We start from the raw sequence: 15,744 nt of genomic DNA, 5'->3' as shown, positions 1-15,744 counted from the left end.
CACCCTGGGGACATCTGGCCTGCCAAGGAGATTTGGAGAGGCTGACCCTTTCCAGCTGTAGGGAGGCTGCCAGAAGGAAAGGCCCTCTGCCCGCTCCTGATTCTCAGGGCGAAGGACAGCCCTGCACAGTACCCAATGTGTCCGCCTTACCGAGTGGGGCTGTGGAGAAGGAGAAGGTGGTTTGGGGGGCGGGGGTGGTGGAGCTGCAGGCGTAGACCCTCCGGTCGATAGTGCCATTGGTGCCGCAGTGGGCAGAGATGCAACCCCCTGTGCCGTCCGTCGTGTGGTAGATGACGTGCCCCGGGCGGAAGCGCTGCCCATCGTAGGTGCAGACACAGGCTGTGGGGAGCAGAGTGGCAGAGCGCTATAGGGGGCTGGGGCGCGGGTGGCGACCCCAAGACCCCAGACCTGAGGAAGGCTGCCCGCTGCTCACCCTCGGCGTCGTAGGTGCACTGCACGCCACTCTCTGTGCAAACGCTGGCGACAGAAGGAAGAAGGTGAGTCTAGGGGTGCAGGTGTCCCCCTGCGCCAGGGTGGACAAGTGGGACCAGCCCCCACAGGGGTGCCCTGGGGCTGCATCTCAGCCCTGCCAGTAGACAGGGAGCCTGAGGTCAGACCCTCTCGGGGGGCCTCCTTCCAATCAATGACCAGTGGAGGTGGGGGTCCGGCATGGCCGAGGAGCCCCACTGGTGTTCTGATGGCCTTTCCTCTCTGGGGCGTCTGTCCCAGGGATCCTCGGGGTGGCGTCATGGCTCAGCTTCCCCTCTGCCCACCCTGCATTTCCCTCTTCCCTTCACCCCGAGGCCCCCACCCGCCTCTTGCAACAGGGGGCACCTGGTCAGACCCCACAGGAAAACCAGGCTGTGGAGACCCCTCCTGGCCCTGAAGGGATGAGGCCCCGAGGGAGGGGGTGCTTGCTCTGAGGGTGGTGGGCCAGGCAAATGACCCCATGTTCCAGGCTCCTGACACCTCTGGCCCAGCGACTCACCAGGAATGGCAGTTCTCATCTGAGGGGACCGGCGTTCCTGGCTGGTATGACTTGCCCTGGATGCGGCAGGGTGACTGTGGGCATGTGGCCACACACTGCATCTGGTCCTCGTCAAAGAGGGGGGCCTCGGCTGGGCACTTGGGGTAACAGCCTGCGGGCCAGAGAAGCCTGAGTCTCAGCCAGATGACTGCCTGGCCGCCTCACCCCCACGGCCTCTGCTCACTTTCCAGTCCTGGGCCTGGCCCACAATACCGGGGGGATCTTCAGGCTGCGCCCACAAAGTCACCTCAGGGGGTCAAGAGTAGTCCAGCCTAGCCGAGGGTCCTAGGATCCCCAGGACAGACTCCAGCCCTACCCATGGGGACCCCAGGACAGACCCTAACTCCAAACACAGAGACCCCAGGAAAGACCCCAACACCAACCATGAGAACCCTAGAAAAGACCTCAACGCTGACCTCGGGGACCCCAGGAAAGACCCCATCTGAGATCACAGGGTCCCCAGTACAGACCCCAGCCCCGCCCACAGGGTCCCCAGTACAGACCCCAGCCCCGCCCACAGGGTCCCCAGGACAGCCCCTCTCAGGCCAGCAGGGCACAGCGCACCTTCTAGGCCACGCACGTCATGCAGGCACTGGCCACTGGGGTTCTGGCAGGTCTTCATGCAGGGCGCCCCGCAGGGCTGATAGTGCCACTCGCACTGGCCCTCGGGGTTGTAGTAGTCGCAGAAGAGAGCTGCAGGAGAGAGGGCGGCTCAGTGGCCGGGCTCTCAGCACCTGGGGGGAGTGCCGCCTGGAAGGACAGCCTCGGACCCATGCAGGCTCCCCTGCACCCTGACCTTTGACCACGTCCTGTGGGCTCCCCTGTGCCTCCCAGATGTGGCCATGGAGGGCGTGGGCCTAGGATGCCCAAGAGTAAAACAGGGCCATGGCGAGGGTGGCTAGCTGGGGGTCTCGCCCTGGCTTCTTGGGGGTGCCACCCTCCAGGGTGGAGACTCCAGCCAGAGCAGCTCCGGCACTAATTCCCCTCCAGCTAGGCTCCACCTGGGCTGGGCCCTCTGCTGACATTTTGGCTCCGGAATGTTCTACCATGCCTGCCACACCTCCATCAGCAACAAGTCCCCCATTTTATTTCCTTCCCAAGCCTTCTCTCCTCTCCTGTCGGTGGGTGGACACTGCTTTGCCGCCCACATATGCCGCACCCCCCCCCGCCCCCCGATGGACACATCCCTGTGCACTCACGGCAGACGTCCGGGGACCGCCAGGACACGCACACGCCCACCTCGTGGCAGGCCTGGGCGTAGGCGGCCACGGCCGTGCAGAAGCACTCGCAGTCGCCCCCAGAATCGCAGGCACATGCGTCACTCACGCAGGCCTCGTAATACTTGGCCGGCTCCACCTGTGCGGGGGGAGGCTTCAGACTCAGGACACTCCCCCAAGTATCCTTGGGGATCAGGCCCATGGCCCCGTGTTGGCCTCGGCAGTTTTCCCCGGAGCTCAGGAGAGCAGATGTGTGGTCCCCCACGGCTGGTCAGACCCATCCTACCAGCCACAGGCCTGTCCTGAAGGGAAGCCCCCACCCCAGCAAGGGTCCCTTCCTCCCCAGGTGCCCAGAGGAGCCCCCAACACCCCCAGCCCCTGGCTTCATACGTGGGCATGACAGGTGGCGAAGGTGGCGCTGTTGATGATGCTGCACTGCTTCTGGGCCCAGGACTTTCGGTACGGGTTGGCGCTGCAGGGGTCCTTGGGGGCTGGGGCATCCGGGCAGGACGGGGAGAACTTCCAGCTGTTGCCGAACTCCAGCGCGTTGCCCACCACAGACTGGCTCCTCGTGGTGAAGTCGTTGACGGCGTTGTCGTCGAAGTTCCCACACAGCCCGCAGACCCTCCCCTGCAGACGCAGAGACGGACGGGGCCCAGGTGCTCAGGGCATGCACAGGAGGGCCCAGGCCCCTCCGAACCCTCTTCCTCCCACTGGGGCCCACACTTTCCTCAGGAGACCCCAGGAGGAGGAGTAGGGAGGGCGAATCCCGTGCAGCCCCACTTGGCACAGAGGCCATGGGGCTGTGCCTCAGTTTCTCCCGGAGGAAAGGCATGGGAGAAACAGCATAGTGGGCTAAATGGTGTCCCCCAGAGGCAGGCTCAGGCCCTGATTCTGGGACCCCTGAGTACAGCCTCATGTGGAAATAGGGTCTCTGTGGATGGGATTCAGTTACGATGAGGGCGTCCTGGATCAGGATGGGCTGATCCAGTGGACTGGTGTCCTTATAAGATGAGGGAAATTTGGACAAAGTCACACACAGAGTGATGACAGGAACGTGAGGACGGAGGCAGAAGTTGGGGTGATGAGACCACAAGCTCAAGAAGGCCTGGGGCCACCAGAAGGTGGGTGGGGCAGGAAGGGTCCTCCCCTAGAGCCTCTGGAGGGAGCACAGCCCTGGGACACCTGGACTGGACTTCCAGTGTCCCAAAGCCCGAGAGAAGGAGCCAGCAGCTTGTGACAATTCGTTCGGCAGCCACAGGACACTAACACACCCAGCAAAGGGTCTCGGCCTTCCCACCTCCCTGGAGGCGAGACTGGGGTCAGGCCTTCCTCTCTGTCTCGCCTCGTCTCTGTCGCCATCTCTCTCTCTGTCTCTCCCTGTCTCTCTGTCTTTCTCTGTCTCTCTGCCCCTACCCCATGCCCCCTGTTTCCAGCCAGCCCTCGGTCTGGGGGTGAGGGCGGCCGTTCTGGACCAGGGCCTCACCTTGAACTCGGGGCTGAGCCTGATGAAGATGCTGGTCTTCTTGTCCCACAGCAGCAGCAGGCCGACCTCGGTGTCCACCACCAGGTAGATGCCCATATGGCGGATGGAGTAGGGCACCTCCCGCCCTGCACCCTTCTCAATCACCTCCACTTTCCCATCACTCAGCTTCAGCTCGTAACTCTGCATAAGGAAGGGTCCCTCAGGGCCTGGGTGAGGACCCTGGGCCACCACCTGGGTGGGTCCATCGGCCCTGCGGCGCCTGTCTTGGCTTGGCCATGGGAGTGCAGCCTTCCTAGGGTCTCCCTGGAGCCTCCCAAGGGGGTGCCCCTGGCCCCCACCCACCCCCCACTCACCCCCAGGAAGATCTTGATGGCCTTGGAGCAGGTGGTCCCCGTGGTGCCACAGGGGACATTCTCGGTGACGACACGGAAGGCTTCCTGGGCGCTGCTGTTCTGGCCACAGTGGTCCTAGGGGGAGGAGGAGGGTGTCCCAGAGGTGAGGCCGGCCCTGCCCACCTTCCCGCCAGGAAGTAGAGAGGCCAGGTCGGGGCCGTCCGGGGGACACACTGCAGGAGCGCCAGGCTACTCGAGAGCAGGGGGCCCCATACCTGGACCAGCGTGTACTCGCAGTCCCCGCTGAAGCTGTAGCGCTGCCCGTCGAAGGTGAGGTAGTGGCCGTCCCCGTAAACGGCGCAGGTGGCCAGGCAGGGCTCATCCGTGCACTGCCACACTCTGCTCTTGCAGGTGCTGGGGTGGGGGAGCTGCCCGTCAGGCCAAAGCCGGCGGGGGGGGGGACGGGTGCCCCTCCTAGAGGCCCCCAAGGGGCCTTTCGGGTGCCTGATGGGGGTCAGCCTTCAGGCCCTGAGCAGGGGACACAGGCGGGCTGGGTGGCTGCACCACCAGCGACAGGACCCCTCTGCATTCCCGCCTCCTAGGATGGGGCTCCGAGCCCCCCCACGTACCAGGTGTTGCAGCCCACCCGGATGGTCTGGCCGGCCTGGTAGCTGGCCTCGTTGTGCACACAGGGACAGTCAGCCGCAGCGATGCAGCCACCTTGGCCGTCAGCCACCAGCCCTTGGGGACACACGCAGCCGGACACGCACTGGGAGCTATACTGTGGGGCAGGGCAGACACAGATGAGTGGTCTTGGGGACAGATGGAGAGCAAAGCGCCCTCTCCAGGCCCTTTAGCAGGGCCTGCATCCTGCCGGCTGGCCTGCTCAGGGGCCACAGGGCAGGGGGCCCAGGAAGCCTGCGGGCAGGGGTCCTCTTGGGACTGGCCTGGGTGGGCATCTCTGCAGGTGCTCTCGAGGGCAGAGCAGGTGTGGGGTCATCGGGATTCATCAGGGTCATCAGGGTTCTCAGAGGTCACTGGGGGGTCACAGGGGCACTGGGGACACTTACACAGTCCATGTCCAGGGTGTGGCAGCTCTTCTGACAGCCAGCCCCGGCGGCCCCGGGCGTGGCGTTGCGGCAGTCGAAGTAGACCATGGGTGAGGCACAGACTGGGGAGGGGAGAGGGTCGTTCAGGGGACCCCGAGCTCCACCCGCCAGGCTCGTGCTGAGGGACACAGGCTGCTGTACGCTCGACGTATGTGTTTCCCAACAGCCGAGTCTGTGGCTGCCCTGGGGTGTGGCCAGCACGTGTGTGTCTGTCCATGCGTGTGCATGTGTGTGGTGTGTATGTGAGGCCCATACACCCTTGCCGCCCCCTCACTGAGCCCAGAGGGCATAGACCAGCCTGACAGAGATGCTGATCAACACCCACCAGCCATGCTGACGTGGGGAGCGTCAACACGAATCTTGGGGGTTAGATAACCACAGCCCCTCCCGCCCTCCCTGGTGGGCTCACCTGGGGCAGGGGTATGGCCTCCAATGCAGGTCAGCCTGCCCTGGGTGCAGGTGCTGTGAGGAAAGGGTGGTCAGAGGGCAGCTCAGCCCCACTGGTCCCGCTGTCCCGCCGTCCGCCTGCCTGCCCGACAGGGATTCTTACCAGACAGCCCCGCTCTCGTGCAGAGACTCCCCGTTGGGGACCACAGAGCCTCCGAGGTAGCAGGGACAGCTGGTGGCTGGCACACACTTGCCCGTGTCATCCAGGAAGGTGTCGTTGGGGCAGGTGCAGCCGTCCACGGGGACGAAGCTGATGCCACAGGTGACGTCGTCTTCGCTTCGGGCACGGCAGGTGGGCTGGCAGGTGCTGATGTGGTATTGGTAGGTCATCGACTTGGGGCAGGTGGTCATGGGCTTCGCTGTGGGATGCCAAGAAACGGGCAGTGCTCAGGACAGAGCCAGCAGTTGTCCCTACAGGCCCTCCTGGCTCCCCGGTCCCCACCAGTTCCCCCCTCTTTGGCCTCTGAGCCCAGAGCAGGGGATGGGGGCCCATGGAGCACCTACCCCAGGGCTTGTGGGCCTCAGGCTCCCTGCATACTCACTGCAGACGCCATCTCTCCAGCCGCTGAGCAGCACGCCCCGGGCGGCGCAGGCCCACACGTAGGAGGACAGAGCCGCGCACAGGCACACTTCGCTCTTCTCACAGTTGCACGTGTCGAACATGCAGTTCTGGGGACGGGAACGGTGGGGGGCCATCAGGGACCCCAGCCCACACACAGTGAGCACCCCCCACACTGCCGGCCCCTTGCCTCCTCCAGGACCCCTCCCTGAGCCCTCGCCAGTGCCCCCACTCCCTTGCACAGAGCATCTCCAGGCTGAGCTCCCCAACTGGGCGGGGCTGCTGGAAGGACACCGGCCCTTTTTCTTGGTGACCCAGCAGGTCCAGGCCTGCACGTCGGCCTCAGACCCCAGAGCATCTTGGGCACCACCAATCTCTCATCTGGCCCTGAGGCCCAGCAGGCTAGATGCTCGGGGTTTGCCCCCATGCCTGATGTAGGGCTGGGGGCACAGGGCAAACAGCAAGCGTGTGGTGAGGGAGGGAGGGAAAGAATGAATAAAGCGGGACAAGGCGGATGGAGACCAAGAGCCTGCTGGCCCCAGACCCCGCTGCCACAGCCCTCAGGACCATGCTGGACCATCCCAGACCCCCTGAGGGCGGCTGCGTGGCCGGAGGGCAGAGCCGGTGGGCAGTTACCGAGTAGTAGCTGCTGGGATTGACAGCGCCGTGGCACCCGGCAAAGGGGCCTTGGGGGTCCGTCAGCTGCGAGCACCAGTGCTGAGCGTACTTCTCTGTGGACAGGGGAGGTGGGGTCAGTGGCCGGGCGCTTGGCCTCAGACAGAAGCCACACAGAGACATGCAGCCTTCCTTTCACCCTGAATTCCCACTGCTCTGCCTAAAGCAGCGCCAGGCAAGAGCCGGTTCCGGGGGTCCTCCGCCAGCCTGGGTGGGCAGGCATGCGGGCCTCCACGCTCCTCCCTGCACCCGGGCAGCACCCTGTTCCTTTCCTTCCAGAACTTTCCACGAACTGCACACATGTTGGCAGGCTTGCCTGTTAACCCCCTGACCTACCCCCTTCAGGGCCGGAGTGGAAGCTGGAGCCCGTGCCTGGACCTCACTGCCAGGGGTACCAGCAGCCAGGTGGCCCGCCGGCCTGACACACATACCGTTCTCCACGCTGAGGGAGCAGGGGTCCTCGAAGCTGTTCTTGACGTTGGGGCAGGCGGCCTGGGTCTTCCAGGTGTTGGCAAAGGCGGCGGCCGTGCCCTCCACCACGCCACTGAGTGTCCGGAAGTCGTCCGCCTGGACGCTGTTGAAGTTCCCGCAGAGACCTGCAGATGGGAGGGTGGAGTGATGCCCTGAGTGCCCTGGCCACAAGGGTAGCTCGGGCCCCCAGGGCAGGTGGTGCCTCTCACCGCAGGTCAGCCCCCGGAGTGTGGGCGCCAGCCTCACGAACACCTGCATGGCGGGCACCAGCTGCACCTCCAGCTGCAGGCCCAGGTTGGTCTGGACCATGATAAAGAAGGTCGAGGGTCTGAAGAGCGTGACGTTGGCTGCGGACACAGGGGACAAGGATGTCAGAGGGGCGTGAGGGGCAGCACCTTTGGGGGGCCAGGGCCGGCGCCCTCACCTGCTGAGACTGGCAGCTGGGTGTAGATCTGGTTGACGAATACCTCCCCGCTGGCCTTGACCACGATGACCTGGGCGCAGCACAGAGCAGGGTGAACGAGGGGCCGACCAGGGACGGCTGCACCCCCAGCGGCCCCCAGAGGCTGTGAAATGTGCCTGCAACACCTCTGCCTGCAGGGGCGCAGGCTCCCGTGAGGAGGGGCTGATGACCCGTGTCCCCCCCCCCCCCCCCGCCCATCCTAGGTTTCCTACGAGGGTCCTGCACTTTTCAGTCACAGGAAAACCAAATTGATTTTATAAAATAGAGAAACCGACTTCGGCAAAGAAGCCGTGCTGCCGGGAGGCCCCCGAGTCCCCCCATCCTGGGCCGGTTGGGGTGGGTGCGGAGGCCCCGGGCAGGTCCTGGGTGTTCTGTCTGGGGATGAAACTCAGAAGACCCCCGAGAGGTGGACACAGTGAATGGGGCGGGAGCCTCCTCTGGCCATGCAATGGCTTAGGCAGGGGTCACTTGCCTCAGGAGACTGGCACCCTCCCCCAGCACCCAGGGTCCCCGCTCACCGTCTGGCCCCCGTCCAGGCTCAGCGTCAGGCTCTTGAGGCAAGTCTCACTGTCCGTCAGCCCGCACTTGCGCAGCTCAGCCAGCACGGTGAAGGCGCTGCTGTTGCAGGGCTGCAGACACGGTCCTCATGCTCCACCCCACAGCCCCAGCCTGCCTCACCTTCCCCTCCTCCCTGCCCACCCTGGAACCCCTGTGGGGCCCGGGCCAGGAGCAGGGGCAGTTCCTGGAGGACTCAGCATCTGGGTGGCCCCAGGTGCAGCAGCCACATTCAGCCTGGGCAGGGGAGGGCTGGGTATGGACCCAGGGCCGGGCGGGGTCCCAAGGCTGCTCTTTGGGGCGGGGCCCCAGGGCCTGTACCTTGGTCAGCACGTAGGTGCAGTCACCATGCACAGTGTACAGCCGCTCGTCGAACGTGGAGAAGTGGGCACCGCCCAGCACGGAGCAGGTGCCTAGGCACGGCACCTCCTGGCAGCTCCACCGCCCTCCGGAACAGGTGCTGAGAGCGGTGAGAGATCATGTGTGTGCTGGCCCGGGGAGCATCCAAACCCGGGCCTCTGCATCAGTGGGTGGGCAGGGGTCTCGCGCAGGCCTGTCTGCGTCCCCACAGACACTGGGCCCGTCAGCATCTGCCTGGGGGCCTACCGGCCTGTGCCCAGGGCCCCAAGTGAGAGAGGACGGCCAGTGTCCGGGCCATGGCCCCTAGAGGGGACGACCCAGGGCAGGTCCAGAAGGGGCAGGAGGGCAGTAGCCATCCCACAGCAGGTCCAGAAAGGATGGGAGGGCAGTGGCCATCCCACGGCAGGTTCTGGGGGAACAGGAGGGCAGGGCCCCAGGGTCTTACCAGTTGGTGCAGTCTGTGGAGTATACGGCCCCCGAAGCATAGGTGGCCCCGTTGTACACACAGGAGCACTGGGACACAGGGACACAGCCGGTCTGGCCAATGTCATCGAGCACCATCCCTGCAGAGGCAGGCAGGTAGGCCATGTGGCAGGTGCCGGGCTTTGTCCATCAGGTGACCACGTGGAGGGGACCAGCCCTCTGCCTGTGGTGGCCCTGGCCCCTGGCAGGTCCTCAGACTGAGAACAAGAGGGCCCGGGGAGGCCACGAGTTGGGTCAGAGGGGCCTTCCTTCTAAGTATCTGGCGTGGGAGCGCCAGCCCTCTGGGGACCCAGGATGCATCTGTGTGATTTCGGGGGGGCATGGGGGTAGGGCCCCTCTCACCCTCGGGGCAGAAGCAGCCGGCGACGCAGTGGTCCTCGCAGAGCTGGGAGTGTTCCCGGTTGGAGCAGGTGTCCGAGCAGGGCGAGCCGCACTCGCGGTACTGCAGGTTGAGGGGGCACTTCACGGCTGCAGGGGGGAGGACGGGCCATGTCACGTCCAGCCCCTGCCCCAGGGCCCGAGGCAGGACAGAGTGACAGCTTAGGCCGGGTGGGGCACTCACGGCAGAGGTCGGGGCTCCTCCAGTCCCGCGGCAGCCCCCCGGCGTGGGCGCACTGGCGGGAATACTCAGCCAGGGTGTGGCAGAGGCAGCTGGTCAGGTTGCTATGCTCGCAGAGGCAGAGGTCCTGCTGGCAGGCCTCCACGTAGCTGCCCACGTCCACCAGGGTGTTGCAGCTCGAGAACATCTGGCTGCTCAGGATCTCCTTGCAGACGCCCTGGGGCAAAGGCCGGGGCCACGCTGAATCCAGGCTCCGGGCATCCCCTGGGTTCACAGACCCCCACTGCCTCTGCCAGTGGCTTGTGGGAGCATGACCCCCGCCCCCTGCTGGGCCCCCTTCACTCCTGGGCTTACAACGTCGGTCGAGCAATTCGCCGGGGACGCTGGGATGGGGTCCTGACACTGCTCCATGGGGCCATCCATCTTCTGCAGGTTCCCAAACTCGAAGGGGGTCAGCTTGACGTCTGCAGGAAGCACAACACTGGGCTCTGTACAGGCTCGGTGGCCCTTGCTGCCCCACAACACCTGAGGTGTCCCACCTATGCCCGCCCCCTCCGTCCACACTGCCAGGTTAAGCAGCAGCTACGCAGGACATCTGGGGGGTCGGGAGAGGAGCTGAGGAACCACGGGGGTGTTGGGGGCTGTGGGTGGTGGGCTGAGGTGCGTCTGACGCTCCGTGGCCCACACACAGCCCAGAAGGCTGGAGAGTGACTGTAGGCTCCTGCCAGCCCTCAGAGCCAAGCCAAGCCTGCACTGGGCCTACCTGGCCAGGGACACTGGACACCTGGGCAGGCTCGGTCCCCCACCATGAAGCCCCTATGGGTGGGCTTCATGCGCCTGGTGGAGGGGAGCCGGGAATGGAGGGCTCTGGCTAGTGCTGGTCACACGAAGGGCCACGGCCTGGTGGCAGAGACTCCAGGAGCAGTGCTAGGGTCTCACTGGAGGCAAGTCTGTAATTTCAGGTGAGGGCGTGTGGTCGGGGCACCCACTGCCCAGAGCAACTGCTCTGAGGACAAGAGGGCCCAGCGAAAGTTTTGTTTCCGGCTGCACTGCTGAGAGTGTACTGGCGTGCTAGGACTGTGTGCACGTGTGTGTATGTGTGTGTACACATGTGTGTGCGTGTGTGCATGCTGGGATTGCGTGGTGTGTGCATGTGTGCATATGTGCATGCTGGGATCATGTGGGTGTGTGCAGGTGTGTGCGTGCATGCATGTACATGACTCTGTGGGAATTGTGCGTGTGTATAGGTCTGCGTGTGTGTGTGCACACGCAAGTTGAAGACATCTGACTTGGGATCCCAGAAGGCAGTCTTCAGGGAGCACTGGGAAGGAGCCGGGAGCAGACGGGGCAGGGGCTGGCCATGCCCATAGGGATGGGGGGAGGCTTACTGTGGGAGAAGAACTCGTTGAAGATGGGGACACCGTTGAAGTCTCCGCAGAGCCCACAGGTCTGGTTGGCGTATTTGTTATCCAACTCCAGCTGGAAGGAGAGGACGTGTTGGATGCCTGGCCCCACCGGGGACGCCCCAGGACGAGAAGGACAGACCAGAGTGGAGGCTGACATTCCCAAGGATGGACTGGGGCTTCTCACAGAGGAGACACGGGCCGTGTACCCTCCCCATGCTCCACCTAGCTGTGACCCTGAGCAGGGCTCTGTCCTGAAGGAGATGCCCCACACACGCAGGCTCTCTGTCTCGGGGGTGGAGACCCTGCGGCTCCATTAGTGGCTGGGCCCCAATCCTCACTGGCCATGTGGGGTGGGCTCTGACCTTCCCACCCACCTCCACCCAGAGCACTTTCTTCCCTCCTTGGGGAGGCTGCCAGGCTGGAGGTTTGTGCCCAGCCCCTGGCCCCCGGCCCCTGGCCCCCTGGTCCCCGCCCCTGGCCTCACCAGGAGGCTGTCATCCTGGTTCCACATGAAGACCAGGCCCAGCCTGGCCACCACCTTCAGGTAGCTGCTGCTGTGCTCAATGAGGACCCCGGACTGGCTGAAGGGCAGCCGAACTCTGCAGAGAGAGGGCCCAGGTGAGGCGCTGAGGGCACGCCAGTTCGGGACAACACAGGTCTGGAGCTCAGACAGAGAGGGTCCCTAAGAGCATGTTAGTGATCAGTTCATGGTGCCCGAGGACAGTGCCAGTGGGTGTGAGAAGGACAGGGGACCCTGGAGCTCTGGTGTCACGAAGAACAAGGAAGGGGCCCGCTTCCAGGGGCAGATTAAGAGCCTGGGGCCCCCAGGAGAAGCAGGTGGGCACAGCGCAGGGTCTGGGGAGGCCAGCACCCCACTCCTCTGTCAGCGACTTGCCCATATCCCTCCCACGACCACCCGGAAATGCCCCTGGCTGTCCCAGGGGCCCAAGCTCACAGGCGGCCGTTGACCAGGACGGAGCTCTGGGTCAGCTCGACGACCATGCCATCAAGCTTCATGACGACCCTGCTCAGTGTGGTGGTGTTGGAGTCCCGGCCGCGGCGGAGCTGGACGTTGAAGTCCTCGTAGGCGGCCCCGCAGTGCGCGGAGAAGACGTAGTTGCAGAGGCCGGGGAAGCGGAAGACATCGCCGTCGAAGGTCTTGTAGTGGAAGTCGCCCCAGGTGCTGCACACCCGCCCGTTGTGCGCTGGGTTCAGGGCTGTGGGCAAAGCAGCCGCCCGTTCTGAAGGTGCCGCCCCCGCCCCGCGCCCCATGCGCCCGAGTCCGGGACACCCGAGGGCAGGGCATCCTGGGACTTGGACTCTTTTCCAATACTTGTTCACTGTCCACCTGGAAAGCTGGCACCCCTTGCCAGCCGGCCCCTCCCGGCCTGAGGGATGGACAGCTCGGTCAATGCGGCACCCCCAGCCCAGCCTCTTGAGGTCTCACTCACCTCGCACCACGGGGGTGGTCCTCAGAGGCGGGAGGATGGTCACCACACGAAGTGGGTCACCTGTGGGAATGGGGTCACAGTAACACACAGCCCCGGCCCCCACCGCCCACAGGCGTGGCTTCTTGTCTGAGGACATGTTTTAGAGTTAGCCATTGGAGGCTGCTGACTCCCAAGCCATCTTTGGTTCTGCCGTGTGTGCAGCCCCCCTGCCCCTTGAATACAGGGCAGCAAAGACTTCTGCAGGCCAAGTGGCCGTTCCTTTCCACTGGATTCTCGCCGGGAGAGGACCCCAGGGGTCGTGAGCGCTCACGCCCATGTGGCCCAGACACTGTTTGCACATGGGGGTTCCTTGCGCCTGGAATCTCAAAAATGCCTGTATCAACATCAGCAGCTCACCACCTCCCCTGGGTTCTGAGACCAGGCACAGCCTCTCCCAGTCTGGGGAAATGTAAACTGAGACCGGCTGGGTTTGCCCCTGGAGCCTCCCCTTCTGTTGGGGCGTCTGGCCGTGCTGGGTCCGCCCCTCACCCACCCAGGGCTGCCAAGGACTGCACCGACTACATCCCCTGACCTGCATGCCCAGCAAGGGCAAGCATAGAAACACCCAGAGAGGCTGCTCGCCAGCCCTGCTCAAGGCGAGAGAATGCACGTGCAGCTGAAATATCAGGAGTTAGCAGGGAGAAGAGAAGACATGGCAGGGAGCTCAGCTGGCCTGCACTCCCTTCTGCAGTGTGATGGGGGGACAGCAAGTAGCCTGCAGGAGGCGGCCAGGTGACACTCCAGGGCCATGTATGTGGGGGTGTCCTCCAGTACCCCAAGATCGGATCCCTTGGTGGTGGCCCAACATGAGTGGTCCCCGGGGGGCTGTGCCACGCTGGGACGGGGCAAGGCAGCTCTGACAGCTGGGGGTCCACTCACCGCTGGGCCCCTGGGCGACGGGAGAGACGTCCGGGTGCTCATAGCTGGGTTCCGCGGAGCTGTCCTGGGCCTGGCCTGTGGGAAGAGGAGAGGGCACAGGGCCTGAGCTGGGCAGGCAGGGCAGGCGCCTCGCTGTCAGATGGGGCACATGGAGGGAAGGACCTGGAACGGGTCGGGGTTCTCTGTGTGTGGGGTTGGGGAGGGGTCTCTGTCTACGTGGCTGAGCATCTGAGATCGCCCCAGGCCCACAGCTGAGCACAACCCTCCTTGAATATCCCCTCTTCTTGGCCCCACGAGCATTTGTTGGGGGAAGCCCCAAGCTGGTGTCTCCAGGGACCATTGGCTCCTTCACTGTTGTTCATTCACACCGAGTGTCTACCGTGGGCCAGGCGCTGGTCTCCCAGCTCGGGACGCGGGGACGACACCCTGCCCTGTGCCACGGCCCATTGAGGGATCAGACAGTAAAAAGCACGGACCTGTGATGGCTGGTCAGGGGGTGACAGGGCTCTGGAGGAAACTTTGGAGCAGGTTGGGGGCCCCAGGGGCCAAGAGTGGGGACAGGGCTGCACCCTACACAGGGTGCTCAGGGCCGCCAAGCAGGTGAGGGCTCCGCACAGGGGAGGCCAGGGCAGGGGGCCGAGGCCACCTCAGAAACCTGGCAGACCCTATGAGGCTGATTTCTGGGGTCCTCAGTGGCTGTGCCAGTGTGGCAGGAGGGGCGTCTGGCCCACCACCCAGGACCCTGAGGGGGCAGGCCCAGGCTGGATGGTGTGGACGGGGGCGGGCACAGCTTCACCCCCAGGCATGCCCCCTTTCCTCGGCTCACCCCGGGACGACCTGCCCTCATCCTGAGGTGTGCTGAGAGAAGGCCCGGGGAGGGGGTGGGGGCCGGCCCAGCAAGAGGGCAGGAGGGAGAGCTTCCTGGCTCTGGGTCTGAATGGCAGCAGCAGAAGGCTGGGGGCGGATGTGTGAGCCCTGTGGGGTAGCGTGGACCTCGGCAAGCTGTGTCGCGGTCCCCACACTGCTGAGTCCTGCCCTGCCATTCCAGGAGCCCCAGGAGCGTCACCCCCGACCCTGGGTGGCTCCCCCTGGAGCACGCTGTCACCCCACATCTGTCCAGGACCCAGCTGCCCCCTGGGAAACAGAGGGAGGGAGGCGCAGGCCCCAATGGGAGGGGGCCCTCAGAGGGCCACAGGGACCGTGAGCTTCTCCTCAACACCCTCACAGCTGTGGGCCTCACCAGCACCCCCACTCAAGGCTGAGACCCCCAGGAGCCGCCCATTGAGGCCCAGAGGGGGAAAGTGAGTTGGTGAACTGGGGATGCATGAGGGGGGTTCCCAGGGCAGGCGGGCAGCTCCCCAAGGCTGGCCCAGCAGTCCGAGAGCCTGCAGACCGGGCCTGGCAGGGGCAGAGGGCAGCGAGCAGCAGAGAAACACACACACACCAAACTCTGTGGGCCAAGGTCTGGCCGCGAACAGGGAAGGTGGGCAGAGGACTCAGAGACGCTGGGCTCCTGCTTCTCCAGCTCAGGGGAGCAGCCCGACCAGAGAGGCCCCTGCTCCGACTTGGACCCCTACAGACCCCAAGAGCCCTATCCAACCACACGAGCTGGAAACTACAAGATGGTGGGAGCCAGGGGCAGGGGCCCAGCTGCCAGGTGCCACTCGCAGACACACTCAGCTTGCCTGGAGGCTGGGGCAAGGCGTCCGAGCTGCCTGTTGTTCACCCGCGACCAGGGTCACCCCAGGACTCAGGAGAGCAATGGGGGCGCTGGGCTGTGGCCAGGGCTGGCCTAGGAGAGCCACCCAGCACGAGCCTTACCTGTGTGCTGGGCACAGGCCAGGGCGAGAGCCAGGGCCCAGAGCGGGGCCAGCCTCCTCTGGCCGACACCCATCGTGTGGAGGAAGGGGAGAAGTCCCCAGGGGTGGCCTCTGAGGAGGCACCCGAGTCGGCAGGAGCCTTTTGTAGCCCCAGAGCTGGCCCCAGCCCAGCCTCTTCACGTGGTGGGCGGGGCAGGGCTGCGTTCCCCTCACCCAGGTAAACAGTGGGTACTCACTCCAAGCTGGCTGGCGGCTGGAGACAAGTGTTATCTGCCAGGTGCAGGCCAGTTTCCTGAGGGGTCCCCAAGTCCTGGCTCACGTGCATCCTCCTGCCGGGCCCCCACCCCAGACTTTCCCTGGGCAGGCTTCCATGCAGCTGACCCCTGAGATCCTGGTGCCTGGAGAC

General features: G+C 65.0%; 1 protein-coding gene across 1 annotated transcript in view; it reads right to left on the bottom strand.

Moving 5' to 3' along the window:
- MUC5AC (mucin 5AC, oligomeric mucus/gel-forming) overlaps positions 1 to 15,412 on the bottom strand; it is a 34,507-nt gene extending 19,095 nt beyond the window's left edge. The window contains exons 1-30 of the mRNA XM_070564543.1: positions 15,340 to 15,412; positions 13,519 to 13,593; positions 12,601 to 12,660; positions 12,105 to 12,366; positions 11,634 to 11,748; positions 11,132 to 11,222; positions 10,098 to 10,207; positions 9,747 to 9,960; positions 9,527 to 9,652; positions 9,147 to 9,264; positions 8,663 to 8,801; positions 8,305 to 8,415; positions 7,748 to 7,817; positions 7,533 to 7,670; positions 7,284 to 7,448; positions 6,814 to 6,908; positions 6,161 to 6,287; positions 5,722 to 5,977; positions 5,581 to 5,633; positions 5,133 to 5,233; positions 4,692 to 4,843; positions 4,338 to 4,476; positions 4,084 to 4,197; positions 3,731 to 3,910; positions 2,635 to 2,874; positions 2,227 to 2,383; positions 1,592 to 1,720; positions 989 to 1,139; positions 434 to 477; positions 151 to 339 (exon numbers count right to left, since the gene is read on the bottom strand). Of these exons, the coding sequence (XP_070420644.1) occupies positions 151 to 339; positions 434 to 477; positions 989 to 1,139; positions 1,592 to 1,720; positions 2,227 to 2,383; positions 2,635 to 2,874; positions 3,731 to 3,910; positions 4,084 to 4,197; positions 4,338 to 4,476; positions 4,692 to 4,843; positions 5,133 to 5,233; positions 5,581 to 5,633; positions 5,722 to 5,977; positions 6,161 to 6,287; positions 6,814 to 6,908; positions 7,284 to 7,448; positions 7,533 to 7,670; positions 7,748 to 7,817; positions 8,305 to 8,415; positions 8,663 to 8,801; positions 9,147 to 9,264; positions 9,527 to 9,652; positions 9,747 to 9,960; positions 10,098 to 10,207; positions 11,132 to 11,222; positions 11,634 to 11,748; positions 12,105 to 12,366; positions 12,601 to 12,660; positions 13,519 to 13,593; positions 15,340 to 15,412 (3,994 nt within the window). The remainder of the gene's footprint in view (positions 1 to 150; positions 340 to 433; positions 478 to 988; positions 1,140 to 1,591; positions 1,721 to 2,226; positions 2,384 to 2,634; positions 2,875 to 3,730; positions 3,911 to 4,083; positions 4,198 to 4,337; positions 4,477 to 4,691; positions 4,844 to 5,132; positions 5,234 to 5,580; positions 5,634 to 5,721; positions 5,978 to 6,160; positions 6,288 to 6,813; positions 6,909 to 7,283; positions 7,449 to 7,532; positions 7,671 to 7,747; positions 7,818 to 8,304; positions 8,416 to 8,662; positions 8,802 to 9,146; positions 9,265 to 9,526; positions 9,653 to 9,746; positions 9,961 to 10,097; positions 10,208 to 11,131; positions 11,223 to 11,633; positions 11,749 to 12,104; positions 12,367 to 12,600; positions 12,661 to 13,518; positions 13,594 to 15,339) is intronic.
- Positions 15,413 to 15,744: the final 332 nt, after the last annotated feature.

Source organism: Equus przewalskii, chromosome 11, assembly GCF_037783145.1.
Source record: "Equus przewalskii isolate Varuska chromosome 11, EquPr2, whole genome shotgun sequence".
Taxonomy (NCBI): Eukaryota; Metazoa; Chordata; class Mammalia; order Perissodactyla; family Equidae; genus Equus; species Equus przewalskii.
This window is presented reverse-complemented; position numbering and strand designations above follow the sequence as displayed.